We start from the raw sequence: 14,849 nt of genomic DNA, 5'->3' as shown, positions 1-14,849 counted from the left end.
AAACTGTTGCATATACACTGACTCTGCGTGCAATGAACGCAAGAGAAGTGACACAATTTCACCTGGTTAATATTGCCTGCTAACCTGGATTTCTTTTAGCTACATATGCAGGTTTAAAAATATATACAGTGGGGAGAACAAGTATTTGATACACTGCCGATTTTGCAGGTTTCCCTGCTTACAAAGCATGTAGAGGTCTGTAATTTTTATCATAGGTACACTTCAACTGTGAGAGACGGAATCTAAAACAAAAATCCAGAAAATCACGTTGTATGATTTTTAAGTAATTAATTTGCATTTTATTGCATGACATAAGTATTTGATACATCAGAAAAGCAGAACATAATATTTGGTACAGAAACCTTTGTTTACAATTACAGAGATCATACATTACCTGTAGTTCTTGATCAGGTTTACACACACTGCAGCAGGGATTTTGGCCCACTCCTCCATACAGACCTTCTCCAGATCCTTCAGGTTTCGGGGCTGTCACTGGGCAATACGGACTTTCAGCTCCCTCCAAAGATTTTCTATTGGGTTCAGGTCTGGAGACTGGCTAGGTCACTCCAGGACCTTGAGATGCTTCTTACGGAGCCACTCCTTAGTTGCCCTGGCTGTGTGTTTCGGGTCGTTGTCATGCTGAAAGACCCAGCCACGACCCATCTTCAATGCTCTTACTGAGGAGGTTGTTGGCCAAGATCTCGCGATACATGGCCCCATCCATCCTCCCCTCAATACAGTGCAGTCGTCCTGTCCCCTTTGCAGAAAAGCATCCCCAGAGAATGATATTTCCACCTCCATGCTTCACGGTTGGGATGGTGTTCTTGGGGTTGTACTCATCCTTCTTCCTCCAAACACGGCAAGTGGAGTTTAGACCAAAAAGGATTATTTTTGTCTCATCAGACTACATGACCTTCACCCATTCCTCCTCTGGATCATCCACATGGTCATTGGCAAACTTCAGACGGGCCTGGACATGCGCTGGCTTGAGCAGGGGGACCTTGTGTGCGCTGCAGGATTTTAATCCATGACGGCGTAGTGTGTTACTAATGGTTTTCTTTGAGACTGTGGTCCCAGCTCTCTTCAGGTCATTAACCAGGTCCTGCCGTGTAGTTCTGGGCTTCCTCATGATCATTGATGCCCCACAAGGTGAGATCTTGCATGGAGCCCCAGACTGAGGGTGATTGACCATCATCTTGAACTTCTTCCATTTTCTAATAATTGCGCCAACAGTTGTTGCCTTCTCACCAAGCTGCTTGCCTATTGTCCTGTAGCCCATCCCAGCCTTGTGCAGGTCTACAATTTTATCTCTGACATCCTTACACATCTCTCTAGTCTTGGCCATTGTGGAGAAGTTGGAGTCTTTGATTGAGTGTGTGGACAGGTGCAGTTAATACAGGTAATGAGTGGAGAACAGGAGGGCTTCTTAAAGAAAACTAACAGGTCTGTGAGAGCCGGAATTCTTATTGGTTGGTAGGTGATCAAATACTTATGTCATGCAATAAAATGCAAATTACTTTCTTAAAAATCATACAATGTGATTTTCTGGATTTTTGGATTCCATCTCTCTCGGTTGAAGTGTACCTATGATAAAAATGACAGACCTCTACATGGTTTGTAAGTAGGAAAACCTGCAAAACCGGCAGTGTATCAAATACTTGTTCTCCCCACTGTACTTCTGTGTAGTGATTTTAAGAAATTGATGTACATGATGTACATGGTTAGGTACACATTGGAGCAACGATACGCACCCCATCGATTATATGCAACGCAGGACACTCTAGATAAACTAGTAATATCATCAACCATGTGTAGTTAACTAGTGATTATGATTGATTGATTGTTTTTTATAAGATAAGTTTAATGCTATCTAGCAACTTACCTTGGCTTACTGCATTCGCGTAACAGGCAGTCTCCTCGTGGAGTGCAATGAGAGGCAGGTGGTTAGAGCATTGGACTAGTTAACTGTAAGGTTGCAAAATTGAATCCCCAGAGCTGACAAGGTGAAAATCTGTAGTTCTGCCCCTGAACGAGTCAGTTAACCCATCGTTCCTAGGCCATCATTGAAAATAAGAATGTGTTCTTAACCGACTTGCCTAGTTAAATAACGATTAAATAAAAGGTGTAAAAAATATATATATATATACACAAATAAAATAAAAATTGGCCAAGTCCGTGTCCAAAAATACCGATTTCCGACTGTTATGGAAACTTGAAATCGGCCCTAATTAATCGGCCAACCTCTAATTTATTTATAGTCCATTTGTGTGTCAGGAGAAAGTTTGAATATGATCACATTTAGATTATATTCCAAATTGGGCTGGCTAGACTGCCTATACTTTTTTTAATCCAAAAATATTATCTGGAATTAATCAATCAACATAATAGTGATGGCAGATGCAGGTTTTATTTGTTATATTTTTTTTACAAAGCCTACAGTTGCATAGGCCTGCATGATGCAAACATGCATAAAGCAAGCTCAGCCCTGTGAGTTCTATTGTCTTCCAGTTGTTGTCTGGGTAGAGGAACCCCCCCCTTCTAATCTAGTCTAAATATAATTTATATGAACAAATATAAGGTAGATGCTGTTGGAGAGTGTTTTCATCCCCCCCAGGGCCAGGAGTTTTTTTCAGGAATTTTTAAAAACCATGTGACTTGATTATGAAAAACTGGTCCCATCATAGCCCATATAAACCCTTTTACAACTAATTAGTCACTGTCATACCCTATAGGGTCTAGAGTTTTCCTAGTTCGGTTAACATATAAGGAAAAACTCCAGGCCCCTGGGGGTAAAAATAGCCCCAAGGCTCTGGGACCTATGGTGCCACCAGTCTACTTGCAGTTGTCAGTTATCATCAGGCATGTGGATGATCAGGGCTTTATTCAGGAAGCTTGGGCTACTTTGATGTGTCAAGTGGTCAAGATGCGCAGTCTGTGTGACTTTTTTGAGACGTCTGAGTTTAAGTTCATAGAGAAACTCGTTGTCCAAACCTACGATGGCACAGCTGTAATGGAATGTATCTGCTATTTTGTATTTACAGCCAAGTCCCCTCATGTTCCTTGAATAAGAGGTGACGACCACTCCACTCCACTACCATTGTCAACTTTCTCCTGACATGAACTGAAGCCACGACTTCTCATGTGCCCACTCACTCAATTTCCTCACATTACTGTATGTAGAGTCAATCACATACACAATCACATTATTACTCTTTGCTTAGACTAAATCATTCTTAGCTCTTTTGCCTAGCTGTGTAGTGTGTTGTGTTATTGTTTTTTGTCTTCCCAGTCAAATCCTGTCCTGCACCGGTCAAGTCTCTGAACATCTCAACTCATACCTCATACCCTCATTCAATCACTGCTATGATCCCTTTCCAACACTGTAAGTAGCCCTGTCATTCCCATTCCCCATAATATTGTACTATACATGTCGTTATTAAATGTTTTAGGTTAAAATAATTCGTATTAGATGATTTTTTAAACGCACTTTGTGGTCTCCGTGTGCGTTCCACGCCTATACTGTGAGTCTCCCATCCACCTCAATTTTAAATCACCAGTCTCCACTGATATACATACACACAAACATAAAACTACCTGGAAGTGTAAGAAGAGTCCAAATTTGGTGGTACCAAATGCACTCCATTGATATAAGTGATATGTTGCTACAGACTGACAGAAGGAAATACTTGACCCAACCAGTCAGTTAGGTTTAAGATAACAGGTTAAGACAACGTAATAATTCCATACAGAAGCGTTCCAAAATAAATTCATTGGACTCTGCGAATGGAAGCAGTACAGAAGTTCGCCATCAAAGTGTAAAATGAACACAATCGTATTGAATTTCAGCTAACTGCTCAGCAAACACATAGCATACACTGTTTTACTGTCATTTTAATCATTTAAACGTTTTTCTAATTCTCTAAAACCAATGTATTACTTGACTTCCCGAACACTGGTTAACTTTTCAATGCTGATCCTGTAGAATCAGCCACGGCGCTGGTGCAATGAGGGTTTATTTTTGAACGTTCCGCATGGATTTATTATGTTGTTTTAGCCTGTATTTTTTCGACCTAGCCTATCAGCTTAATATAACCAGGATATTACACGGATCCCTCACACCCATAACCAGGGGATAATGAAGTCGTTCGTCATGGTGACAGTGATTGGGTTGAAGGGGGCTGCCTAGGGGTTAGTGTGGCGTAGGGCTTGCACAATTACCGTGTAACCGACGTTTATGGATCAAGACCAGCATGAAAATAAAATAACCGCCATAACATTTAAAAATATATATATTTACAGGTGAATGAACACGGGACAGCTGGGCATTAGTGTGGTTAAGTCCGTTTCTGCTGTAACATGGACTCTTAAAAATGTGATTAAACTTTGTTGCTCCTTTCTGAAACAAGCAAGGCGTTGCAGCAAATTAGTCTTCGGTTGCATAGGTAACACCCCCCTCTCTGCAGCAGAAGCACATATAGGGTGCATATACCCTGGTTATCTACTCCGATTTCAGAGCACTCTCGCCTGAGTGTGCAGAGCGCAGAATAACTGATACATTTGCGAACGCTCACCACCCGTTGTATATGGCCGGTGCCAGTAAACGTCAGCAAAAAAGTGTAATTCAATTGTTGCCACCATCACAGTTAGTCACAAACGCTCTGGATAACATGAAAACAGCCTAACCAGCTCTGCTAGGGCGAGTAAAAAGGTGTTCTCTCATTTGTGCCTGGAAGTAGCCAGCCAGCTAGCCAGTTAGCTTGGGTGCTTGACTGACGTTGTGAGGTAAGAGCGCTCGGATCGACCCTACTCCTCAATCAGAATGTCCAGTGAGTGCTCTGAACATTCAGAGAGCGAAACGCTCTGAATTTACAAATGGACAATCTGACAGCGCTCTGAATTTACAAACGGACAATCTGACAGCGCTCTGAATTTACAAACGGACAATCTGACAGCGCTCTGAATTTACAAACGGATAACCTGACAGCGCTCTGAATTTACAAACGGACCATCTGACAGCGCTCTGAATTTACAAACGGACAATCTGACAGTTTTACAAACGGATAATCTGACAGCGCTCTGAATTTACAAACGGACCATCTGACAGCGCTCTGAATTTACAAACGGACAATCTGACAGCTTTACAAACGGATAATCTGACAGCGCTCTGAATTTACAAAAGGACAATCTGACAGCGCTCTGAATTTACAAAAGGACAATCTGACAGCGCTCTGAATTTACAAACGGACCATCTGACAGCGCTCTGAATTTACGAACGTCCAGAGCGCACTCTGAGCCCTTCTGGCACTCCAGATTGAATTCACAAACATACCCAGAAATAGAATGAATAGAACGGGCTTGGACCCTCTAACCCAGGCAATTTGACTGGTAAACTCATCATTACACTTGTAATGGCAGACTGGTATTGTGATGTAATAATTTCTTTGGCAATGTAGAATGTTCATTCAAATTATGTTAACCAATGTGGCCCATGCAATGGAATGTAATTTTTGTAATGTCAGTTAAATTGAATCAACAAATCATGGCACATATTGATGAGTACACTTCATGCTTTTACTTCCCCCAATGGCTGCCAGTCTACCCATTCTGCCATCATTGACTTGAATGGGGACGGCCGTTCTATTCATTCTATTTAAGGACTCAGGAGCAGAGGAGGTAATGTGTTATTTTGTTGCTATTCTAACATTGGGCTAGCAAATTACCATCATCCAAAAGCCGTAGAGGGTTGTTGTTTGTGTTGTCATTAGTCACCGCCCACAACAGGCCCAGTCCCACCCACTAGTTGAGGTCACATGTTGACTTTGGAAGTGACCCGTGACAGAGCGACCTCAGGACAGAACTGTGACGCTGACACTGTCTCTCAGAGGTATCTTGTGGTTAGAAAATAGGACAGACGGAGACATGGACTACATGTACATGTGTTTTTGTGTGTGTGCACTTGTACAGTGTGGTCAGGCGGCTGCCCAGACAAATGCATGGTCTGTGTGTGTCAGTCTGACATCAGTAGCAGTTGCCAGACTAATAAAGCAGTCTCAGCCCACCGTTCACCATATAAAATGACCATACAGTCACTATGACAACCTGGAACAAGCACACAGAGAGCATGCAGTAATAAGAGACTGCCCCTAAAGCCAAAGAACAATGTGACCAAGGCATGCAGACATGCCACACAAACACTTGACTAAAACCCTTTCACTTTCAAGTGTACAAACACACTAATAAATTATACGATGACGGTTAAGAGGTTAACAGGGAGAGGGAGAGGTTAACAGGGAGTGGGAGAGGTTAACAGGGAGAGGGAGAGGTTAACAGGGAGTGGGAGAGGTTAACAGGGAGAGGGAGAGGTTAACAGGGAGAGGGAGAGGTTAACAGGGAGTGGGAGAGGTTAACAGGGAGTGGGAGAGGTTAACAGGGAGTGGGAGAGGTTAACAGGGAGTGGGAGAGGTTAACAGGGAGTGGGAAAGGTTAACAGGGAGAGGGAAAGGTTAACAGGGAGAGGGAAAGGTTAACAGGGAGAGGGAGAGGTTAACAGGGAGAGGGAAAGATAAGAGGGACTGAATGAAGAGGTGGAGAGTGATTCCTTTGTCCGCCTGGAGCACCAATGCCTTTCAGAGAGACTATTGCCATGTCTAGACTTGACAGTTCTTGCAGCTTTAGTATTCTGATCGAATTTCGAACCAGTCATGCATCTAGACCTACATTTAAATGTCCAGAGTGTGCCCAAATTCCATTTTCCTGCATTATATGCCTGTATGCATTCTACAAAACAGTAGAATAGGCAAAATAGCATTGCTTGCTGGCTAGCTACAGTATTTAGCAGCTACAGTATTTAGCTACTGCTGATGGCCTCTATAGCTAGCCAGCAAGCTGGCAAGCAATGCTAAAGGGATTGCATACGGGTGAGCATAACTATAGCCCCGAAAAAAAACATTTAAAATAAACTCAGCAAAAAAAGAAACCCCTTTTTCAGGACCCGGTCTTTCAAAGATAATTCGTAAAAATCCAAATAACTTCAGATCTTCATTGTAAAGGGTTTAAACACCATTTCCCATGCTTGTTCAATGAACCATAAACAATTAATGAACATGCACCTGTGGAACGGTGCTTACAGACGGTAGGCAATTAAGGTCACAGTTATGAAAACTTAGGACACTAAAGAGGCCTTTCTACTGACTCTGAAAAACACCAAAAGAAAGATGCCCAGGGTCCCTGCACATCTGCGTGAACGTGCCTTAGGCATGCTGCAAGGAGGCATGAGGACTGCAGATGTGGCCAGGGCAATAAATTGCAATGTCCGTACTGTGCGACGCCTAAGACCGCGCTATAGGGAGACAGGACGGACAGCTGATCGTTCTCACAGTGGCAGACCACGTGTAACAACACCTGCACAGTACATCACACCTGCGGGACAGATACAGGATGGCAACAACAACTGCCTGAGTTACATCAGGAACGCACAATCCCTCCATCAGTGCTCAGACTGTCCGCAATAGACTGAGAGAGGCTGGACTGAGGGCTTGTAGGCTTGTTGTAGTAAGGCAGGTCCTCACCAGACACCACCGGGAGCAACGTCACCTATGGGCACAAACCCACCGCCGCTGGACCAGACAGGACTGGCAAAAAGTGCTCTTCACTGACGATGTTTTGTCTCACCAGGGGTGATGATCGGATTCTAGTTTATCGTTGAAGGAATGAGCGTTGCACCGAGGCCTGTACTCTGGAGCGGTCTGGGGTGGTGTGTCACAGCATCATCAGACTGAGCTTGTTGACATTGCAGGCAATCTCAATGCTGTGCGTTACAGGGAAGACATCCTCCTCCCTTATGTGGTACCCTTCCTGCAGGCTCATCCTGACATGTACCTCCAACATGACAATGCCACCAGCCGTACTGCTCGTTCTGTGCGTGATTTCCTGCAAGACAGGAATGTCAGTGTTCTGTCATGGCCAGCGAAGCACCCGGATCTCAATCCCATTGAGCACGTCTGGGACCTGTTGGATTGGAGGGTGAGGGCTAGGGCCATTCCCCCCAGAAATGTCCTGGAACTTGCAGGTGCCTTGGTGGAAGAGTGGGGTAACACCTCACAGCAAGAACTGGCAAATCTGGTGCAGTACATGAGTAGGCGATGCACTGCAGTACTTAATGCAGCTGGTGGCCACCCCAGATACTGACTGTTGCTTTTGATTTTGACCCCCCCTTTGTTCAGGGACACATTATTCCATTTCTGTTAATCACATGTCTGTGGAACTTGTTCAGTTTATGTCTGTTGTTGAATATTATGTTCATACAAATATTTAACATTGCTGAAAATAAACGCAGTTGACAGTGAGAGGACATTTCTTTTTTTGCTGAGTTTATTAGCTAGATGGTTAGAATTTGAGGCCAGTACATATACTAGGAATGTATTTCCTCCAACGACTTGCCTTGTTAAACAAAGGTTAAGTAAACATATATAAAGAAAAGGTGCCTCTAGGTCCCAAAACACAAGCTTTCTGGAGACTTGTGGGAGAAGTGCTGATGATGTTGCCCACTCTATGCGTGTTTGGTTGCCTGACTGCATCCAGACTGAGAAATCCGCACACAATGCATCCCTGACCACCTCCTGAAGTGGTCAGCCAGATTTGAACACAATCAGACCACAAAGCGACTTTTGTGCGTCTAAACCCGTCTTTTCAAAGCCATCTTCGTATTCTGATAGTAGAAGTCGCACATACGTGTGAAGTGTAGACATTACCATAGAGACAGGATCGGATGCCATGGCATTCCAACAGATTCCAGTGCGTGCCCGACGTTCCGATATCTCAAGCTGCCAGTGCAGACATTGAAGGCCAAGAGAGATGAGCTGCAACCAGACCCATCTCACACCAGCACCCTCAACACACACACTTAGGACAGTTAGGAGAGGAGCTGGAGTGACTGGATCATTTCCTGCCACTTGACCCCAATTTAATAACACACCTGTTTGTCCTCAGCCACACCACACACCTGTTCTGTGGTATTCGTCATTCTCTACTATGTAGTGATTCTTCTTACTGTAACTATTTTCTACTATTCCAGTAGGTGAGAATAACTAATTGAGAGAGTGTATATGCTTGTGGTGTAACGACCCTCCTACTCTGTCTGCCTTTTCCCCATTCATTAAGGTGACTCTCTCCCTGCAGACACACTGTTTGATTTTGGTTGTGGCCGGTTTGTTTTGGCACATCTATGTATGCAACCACTCACTTACACACGCCATTGTTTATTGTATATAGGTTACTTCAGTTATTAAATATGTTTTTAAATATATCTCCACGTTGTCTCCCTTTTTGTTACGGGCTTTGATCCGGGTCGTGACAGTGGGCTATATTGTGAGAGGTGGAGGGAGGGCGGGAAAAGAGGAGAGGTGTAGTACTTGAAATCTTTGGTGATGTTGTCGTAGTTGTTGGGGTCTTTGATGCGCTCCTGCAGGGTGTCAAAAGCCTTCTTTACCAGCAGGGGGCACTCTGGGTTCTCAGCTGCCAGGGCCCGCCACACCACCTCCAGGTACTCTGGGCAAAATGCAGAGAGAGACAACACACAGTTCAAACACAAGTCACTATGAACCAACACTATTTAAACAGAGCAAATAACATTTTGAGACATGGTGACTGTTCCAACACAGAGCCAGTAAGTCATGTCATAATATATAATGAGTGGATTGTATTTATAGAACCCTTTCTGCCTCCAGTCTCTAAGTACCTCCCAAAGTCATACTTAAACAGTGCGTAGGAGTACTGTTCAAATAACCTGAACCTTATTTAGAATATCGTACAGTGTTAAGAGTTAGAGTTTTCAAACATATTGTTGAAGTGTCTCCGTCCCAGTATGGACAGGCCAGCTCCATGTGTGGTTACCACAATAATAACCATATTATTTCAATGTTTATGACTTTCTAAAAATGATGATCTTTACAGTGGAAAAAGTGAGCCTTGTTCAGACGAACAGGAGAAAGCACTTATGGTTAGAAACACTCACTAAACCACAATGGCCTGCTCATTGTTGGGAAATAGAAACTTGCGTGGACTGGGAGAAATATGACGGTATCTGACATCAGTGCAGTATTCCCAACTGAGCTTCTGTGTTTGTGTGTGTTGGTTGATCTCTAAATGTTCCCAGTCTCATCAAAAGGGGTCAGTGTGTGTTGTTATAGTTGTCCATATTCCAAGACACTGTTGCCTTGGTGACACCCTTGCCAAAACAAAGCAAAGTTTATTTGTCACGTGCACCGAATACAACAGGTGTGTAGACCTTACAGTGAAATACTTACTTACAAGCTCTAACCAACATTGCAAAAAAGGTATTAGGTGAACAATAGGTAAGTAAATAAATAAAAACAACAGTAAAAAAGACTGTGAAAAATAACAGTAGCGAGGCTATATACAGTAGAGAGGCTATATACAGTAGAGAGGCTATATACAGTAGCGAGGCTATATACAGTAGAGAGGCTATATACAGTAGAGAGGCTATATACAGTAGAGAGGCTATATACAGTAGCGAGGCTATATACAGTAGAGAGGCTATATACAGTAGAGAGGCTATATACAGTAGAGAGGCTATATACAGTAGTGAGGCTATATACAGTAGTGAGGCTATATACAGTAGGGAGGCTATATACAGTAGGGAGGCTATATACAGTAGGGAGGCTATATACAGTAGAGAGGCTATATACAGTAGAGAGGCTATATACAGTAGAGAGGCTATATACAGTAGTGAGGCTATATACAGTAGCGAGGCTATATACAGTAGCGAGGCTATATACAGTAGTGAGGCTATATACAGTAGCGAGGCTATATACAGTAGCGAGGCTATATACAGTAGTGAGGCTATATACAGTAGCGAGGCTATATACAGTAGCGAGGCTATATACAGTAGCGAGGCTATATACAGTAGCGAGGCTATATACAGTAGCGAGGCTATTACGGTAGCGAGGCTATTACGGTAGCGAGGCTATTACAGTAGTGAGGCTATATACAGTAGCGAGGTTATATACAGTAGCGAGGCTATATACAGGCACTGGTTAGTCGGGCTGATTGAGGTAGTATGTACATGTAGATATGGTTAAAGTGACTATGCATATATGATAAACAGAGAGTAGCAGAAGCGTAAAAGAGGGGTTGGCGGGTGGTGGGTGGCGGGACACAATGCAGATAGCCCGATTAGCCATTTCATTACCTGTTGAGGAGTCTTATGGCTTGGGGGTAAAAACTGTTGAGAAGCCTTTTTGTCCTAGACTTGGCGCTCCGGTACCGCTTGCCATGCGGTAGTAGAGAGAATAGTCTATGACTGGGATCTTTGACAATTTTTAGGGCCTTCCTCTAACACCGCCTGGTGTAGAGGTCCTGGATGGCAGGCAGCTTAACCCCAGTGATGTACTGGGCCGTATGCACTACCCTCTGTAGTGCCTTGCGGTCGGAGGCCAAGTAATTACCGTTCCAGGCAGTGATGCAACCAATGCTCTTGATGGTGCAGTTGCAGAACTTTTTGAGGATCTGAGGACCCATGCCAAATCTTTTTAGTTTCTTGAGGGGGAATAGGCTTTGTCATGCCCTATTCACGACTGTCTTGGTGTGTTTGGACCATTCTAGTTGCTGGTGATGTGGACACCAAGGAACTTGAAGCTCTCAACCTTCTTCACTACAGCCCTGTCGATGAGAATGGGGGAGTGCTCTGTCCTCCTTTTCCTGTAGTCCACAATCATCTCCTTAGTCTTGGTTACATTGAGGGATAGGTTGTTATTCTGGCACCACCTGGCCAGGTCTCTGACCTCCTCCCTATAGGCTGTCCCGTCGTTGTCTGTGATCAGGCCTGTCACTGTTGTGTCGTCTGCAAACTTAATGATGGTGTTGGAGTCGTGCCTGGCCATGCAGTCGTGGGTGAACAAGGAGTACAGGAGGGGACTGAGCATGCACCACTTAGGGGCTCCAGTGTTGAGGATCAGTGTGGCAGATGTGTTGCTACCTACCCTCATCAGCTGGGGGAGGCCCGTCCGGAAGTCCAGGATCCAGTTGCAGAGGGAGGTGTTTAGTCCCAGGATCCTTAGCTTATTGATGAACTTTGAGGGTACTATGGTGTTGAACGATGAGCTGTAGTCAATGAATAGCATTCTCACATAGGTGTACCTTTTGTCCAGGTGGGAAAGGGCAGTGTGGAGTGCAATAGGGATTGCATCATCTGTGGATCTGTTTGGGCGGTATGCAAATTGGAGTGGGTAGAGGGTTTCTGGGATAATGGTGTTGATGTGAGCCATTACCAGCCTTTCAAAGCACTTCATGGCTAGGCAGGTTGCCTTCGTGTTATTGGGTACAGGGACTATGGTGGTCTGCTTGAAACATGTTGGTATTACAGACTCAATCAGGGACATGTTGAAAATATCAGTGTAGACACCTGCCAGTTGGTCCGCACATGCCCAGAGCACAGATCTTTGTAATCCGTCTGGCCCCACAGCATTGTGAATGTTGGCCTGTTTAAAGGTCTTACTCACGTCGGCTACGGAGAGTGTGATCACACAGTCGTCCGGAACAGCTGATGCTCTCATGCATGAGTGTTGCTTGCCTCGAAGCGAGCATATAAATTATTTAGCTCATCTGGTAGGCTCGTGTCACTGGGCAGCTCGCCGCTGTGCTTCCCTTTGTAGTCTGTAATAGTTTGCAAGCCCTGCCACATAAGACGAGCGTCAGAGCCGGTGTAGTACGATTCAATCTTAGCCCTGTATTGACACTTTGCCTGTTTGATATAGCAGGATTTTTTATAAGCTTCTGTGTTAGAGTCCCGCACCTTGAAAGCGGCAGCTCTACCCTTTAGCTCAGTGCAAATGTTGCCTGTAATCCATGGCTTCTGGTTGGGTATGTACAGTCACTGTGGAGACGACGTCCTCGATGCACTTATTGATAAAGCCAGTGACTGATGTGGTGTACTCCTCAATGCCATCGAAAGAATCCCAGAACATGTTCCAGTCAGTGATAGCAAAACAGTCCTGTAGTTTAGCATCTGCTTCACCTGACCACTTTTTTATAGACCAAGTCACTGGTGCTTCCTGCTTTAATTTTTGCTTGTAAGCAGGAATCAGGAGGATATAATTGTGGTTGGATTTACCAAATGGAGGGCAAGGGAGAGCTCTTCCTCGAGAAACCAGTGAGACAATTGAAGAGAGAAAAGAAGAGAAAGCCAAAGACAACAACCTAGAGAGGACCCTTCAATCTTCCCCATCCACCACTATTCCTCTATCTGCCCTCCAGGGTATAACACTGACCATTATCCTCAACTCTAATATACATAGTGACCAGTGGAGGCTGCTGAGGGGAGGATGGATCATAATAATGGCTGGAATAGAGTCAATGGAATGCTATCAAACATATGGTTTTCATTGCATCCATTCTAGCAATTACTATGAGCCGTCCTCCCCTCAGCAGCCTCCACTGATAGTGACAGGCTCATAGTCAGTGCATGACTATTTCCAGTTCATTATTCCATAAAATGGATCTGCCTGGGGACTATATTCAGCAAGGTGAAACATTGGGGTCTTCTGAAGTCCAGGCCAATCCAGGCTCAATCTTTTGTTATGCTTCTGCTGATTATTGAGTGATTTGCTTAAGTTTATTTCAGACAAATGTTTAAATGATTGAGACACCCTCCTCCAGGTATTCTGTAACACCCTGAAACTCCTGCAGGCAGAGTGACACTGGTCATGTAGAGGAAGAGAGATGGGGACTTGGACAAGCCTGAGAGAAAATTGACAGATCACTGAGAGAAAGGAGGATTACTGTGTGTTATTATTACCTGAGAAGTTTACCGTGGCGTGGAGAGGTGCGCTGCTTGCCACAGCAGCATGAATCAGGTGGGTGTACTTGAGTCGGAACCAGGCTGCCAGCGCACCTGGGTATGACCCGCCGAATGCCACCCACTTGCTGTTGGTCAAGCCCCGTTGTTTAGCGATGACAGTGCGGAAGTGAGCCAGGTCGGCCAGAGCTTGTTGACTGCTGAGGAACCGCAGGTTCTCTGTGCTCAGGTCACTGTGAGGGACAAGACAGACAAGGGGCTAATCAAGTCAGGAGGAAACCAGTTTGAGAGCCTCACTCAACACCTGGTTGACTATTTCTATACTCTGTATGAACGACACGTCAATCAATCCCACTAGATTCTTTGAACTAGCCAGATACAAATAATAACAGATATCCATCAGTTAAATGAGATTCATATTGAGAGAGCACAGGACACTGCTGGACAGGGGTGCTCACCTTTCAATGGAACTCTGTCCCCTAGAGGTTATTTGATCAAGAACTGCCACCGTAATATAGTGATACAAGCGCATTTAAAATGACTAGAAATATCTAAACATACATAAAACGATCCCATATACAGCACCAGTCAAAAGTTTGGCCACACCTGCTAATTCAAAGGTTTTTCTTTATTTTTACTATTTTCTACATTGTAGAATAATATTGAAGACATCAAAACTATGAAATAACACGTAAGGGATCATGTAGTCACTAAAAAAATGTTAAACAAATCAAAATATATTTTATATTTGAGATAATTCAAAGTAGCCACACTTTGCCTTGACGACAGCTTTGCACACTCTTGGCATTCTCTCAACCAGCTTCATGAGGTAGCCACCTGGAATGCATTTCAATTAACAGGTGTGCCTTCTTAAAAAGTGCATTTGTGGAATTTCTTTCCTTCTTAATGCATTTGAGCCAATCAGTTGTGTTGTGACAAGGTAGGGCTGGTATACAGAAGATAGCCCTATTTGATAAAAGACCAAGTCCATATTATGGCAAGAACAGCTCAAATAAGCAAAGAGAAACAACAGTCC

The 14,849-nt window shown here is 44.1% G+C and overlaps 1 protein-coding gene across 2 annotated transcripts in view; it reads right to left on the bottom strand.

Annotated features, from left to right (window-relative positions):
- Nucleotides 1–14,849, bottom strand: part of prss59 (serine protease 59, putative) — a 29,372-nt gene that overhangs the window by 12,771 nt on the left and 1,752 nt on the right. For both annotated transcript variants that reach the window (XM_020503484.2, XM_020503483.2), the window contains exons 3-4: nt 13,814–14,046; nt 9,411–9,546 (exon numbers count right to left, since the gene is read on the bottom strand). In XM_020503484.2, the coding sequence (XP_020359073.1) occupies nt 9,411–9,546; nt 13,814–14,046 (369 nt within the window). The remainder of the gene's footprint in view (nt 1–9,410; nt 9,547–13,813; nt 14,047–14,849) is intronic.

The sequence above is a fragment of the Oncorhynchus kisutch genome, linkage group LG15, assembly GCF_002021735.2.
Source record: "Oncorhynchus kisutch isolate 150728-3 linkage group LG15, Okis_V2, whole genome shotgun sequence".
NCBI classification, from domain to species: Eukaryota; Metazoa; Chordata; class Actinopteri; order Salmoniformes; family Salmonidae; genus Oncorhynchus; species Oncorhynchus kisutch.
The sequence above is the reverse complement of the archived record's forward strand: the minus strand, read 5'-3'. Positions and strand labels throughout refer to the sequence as shown.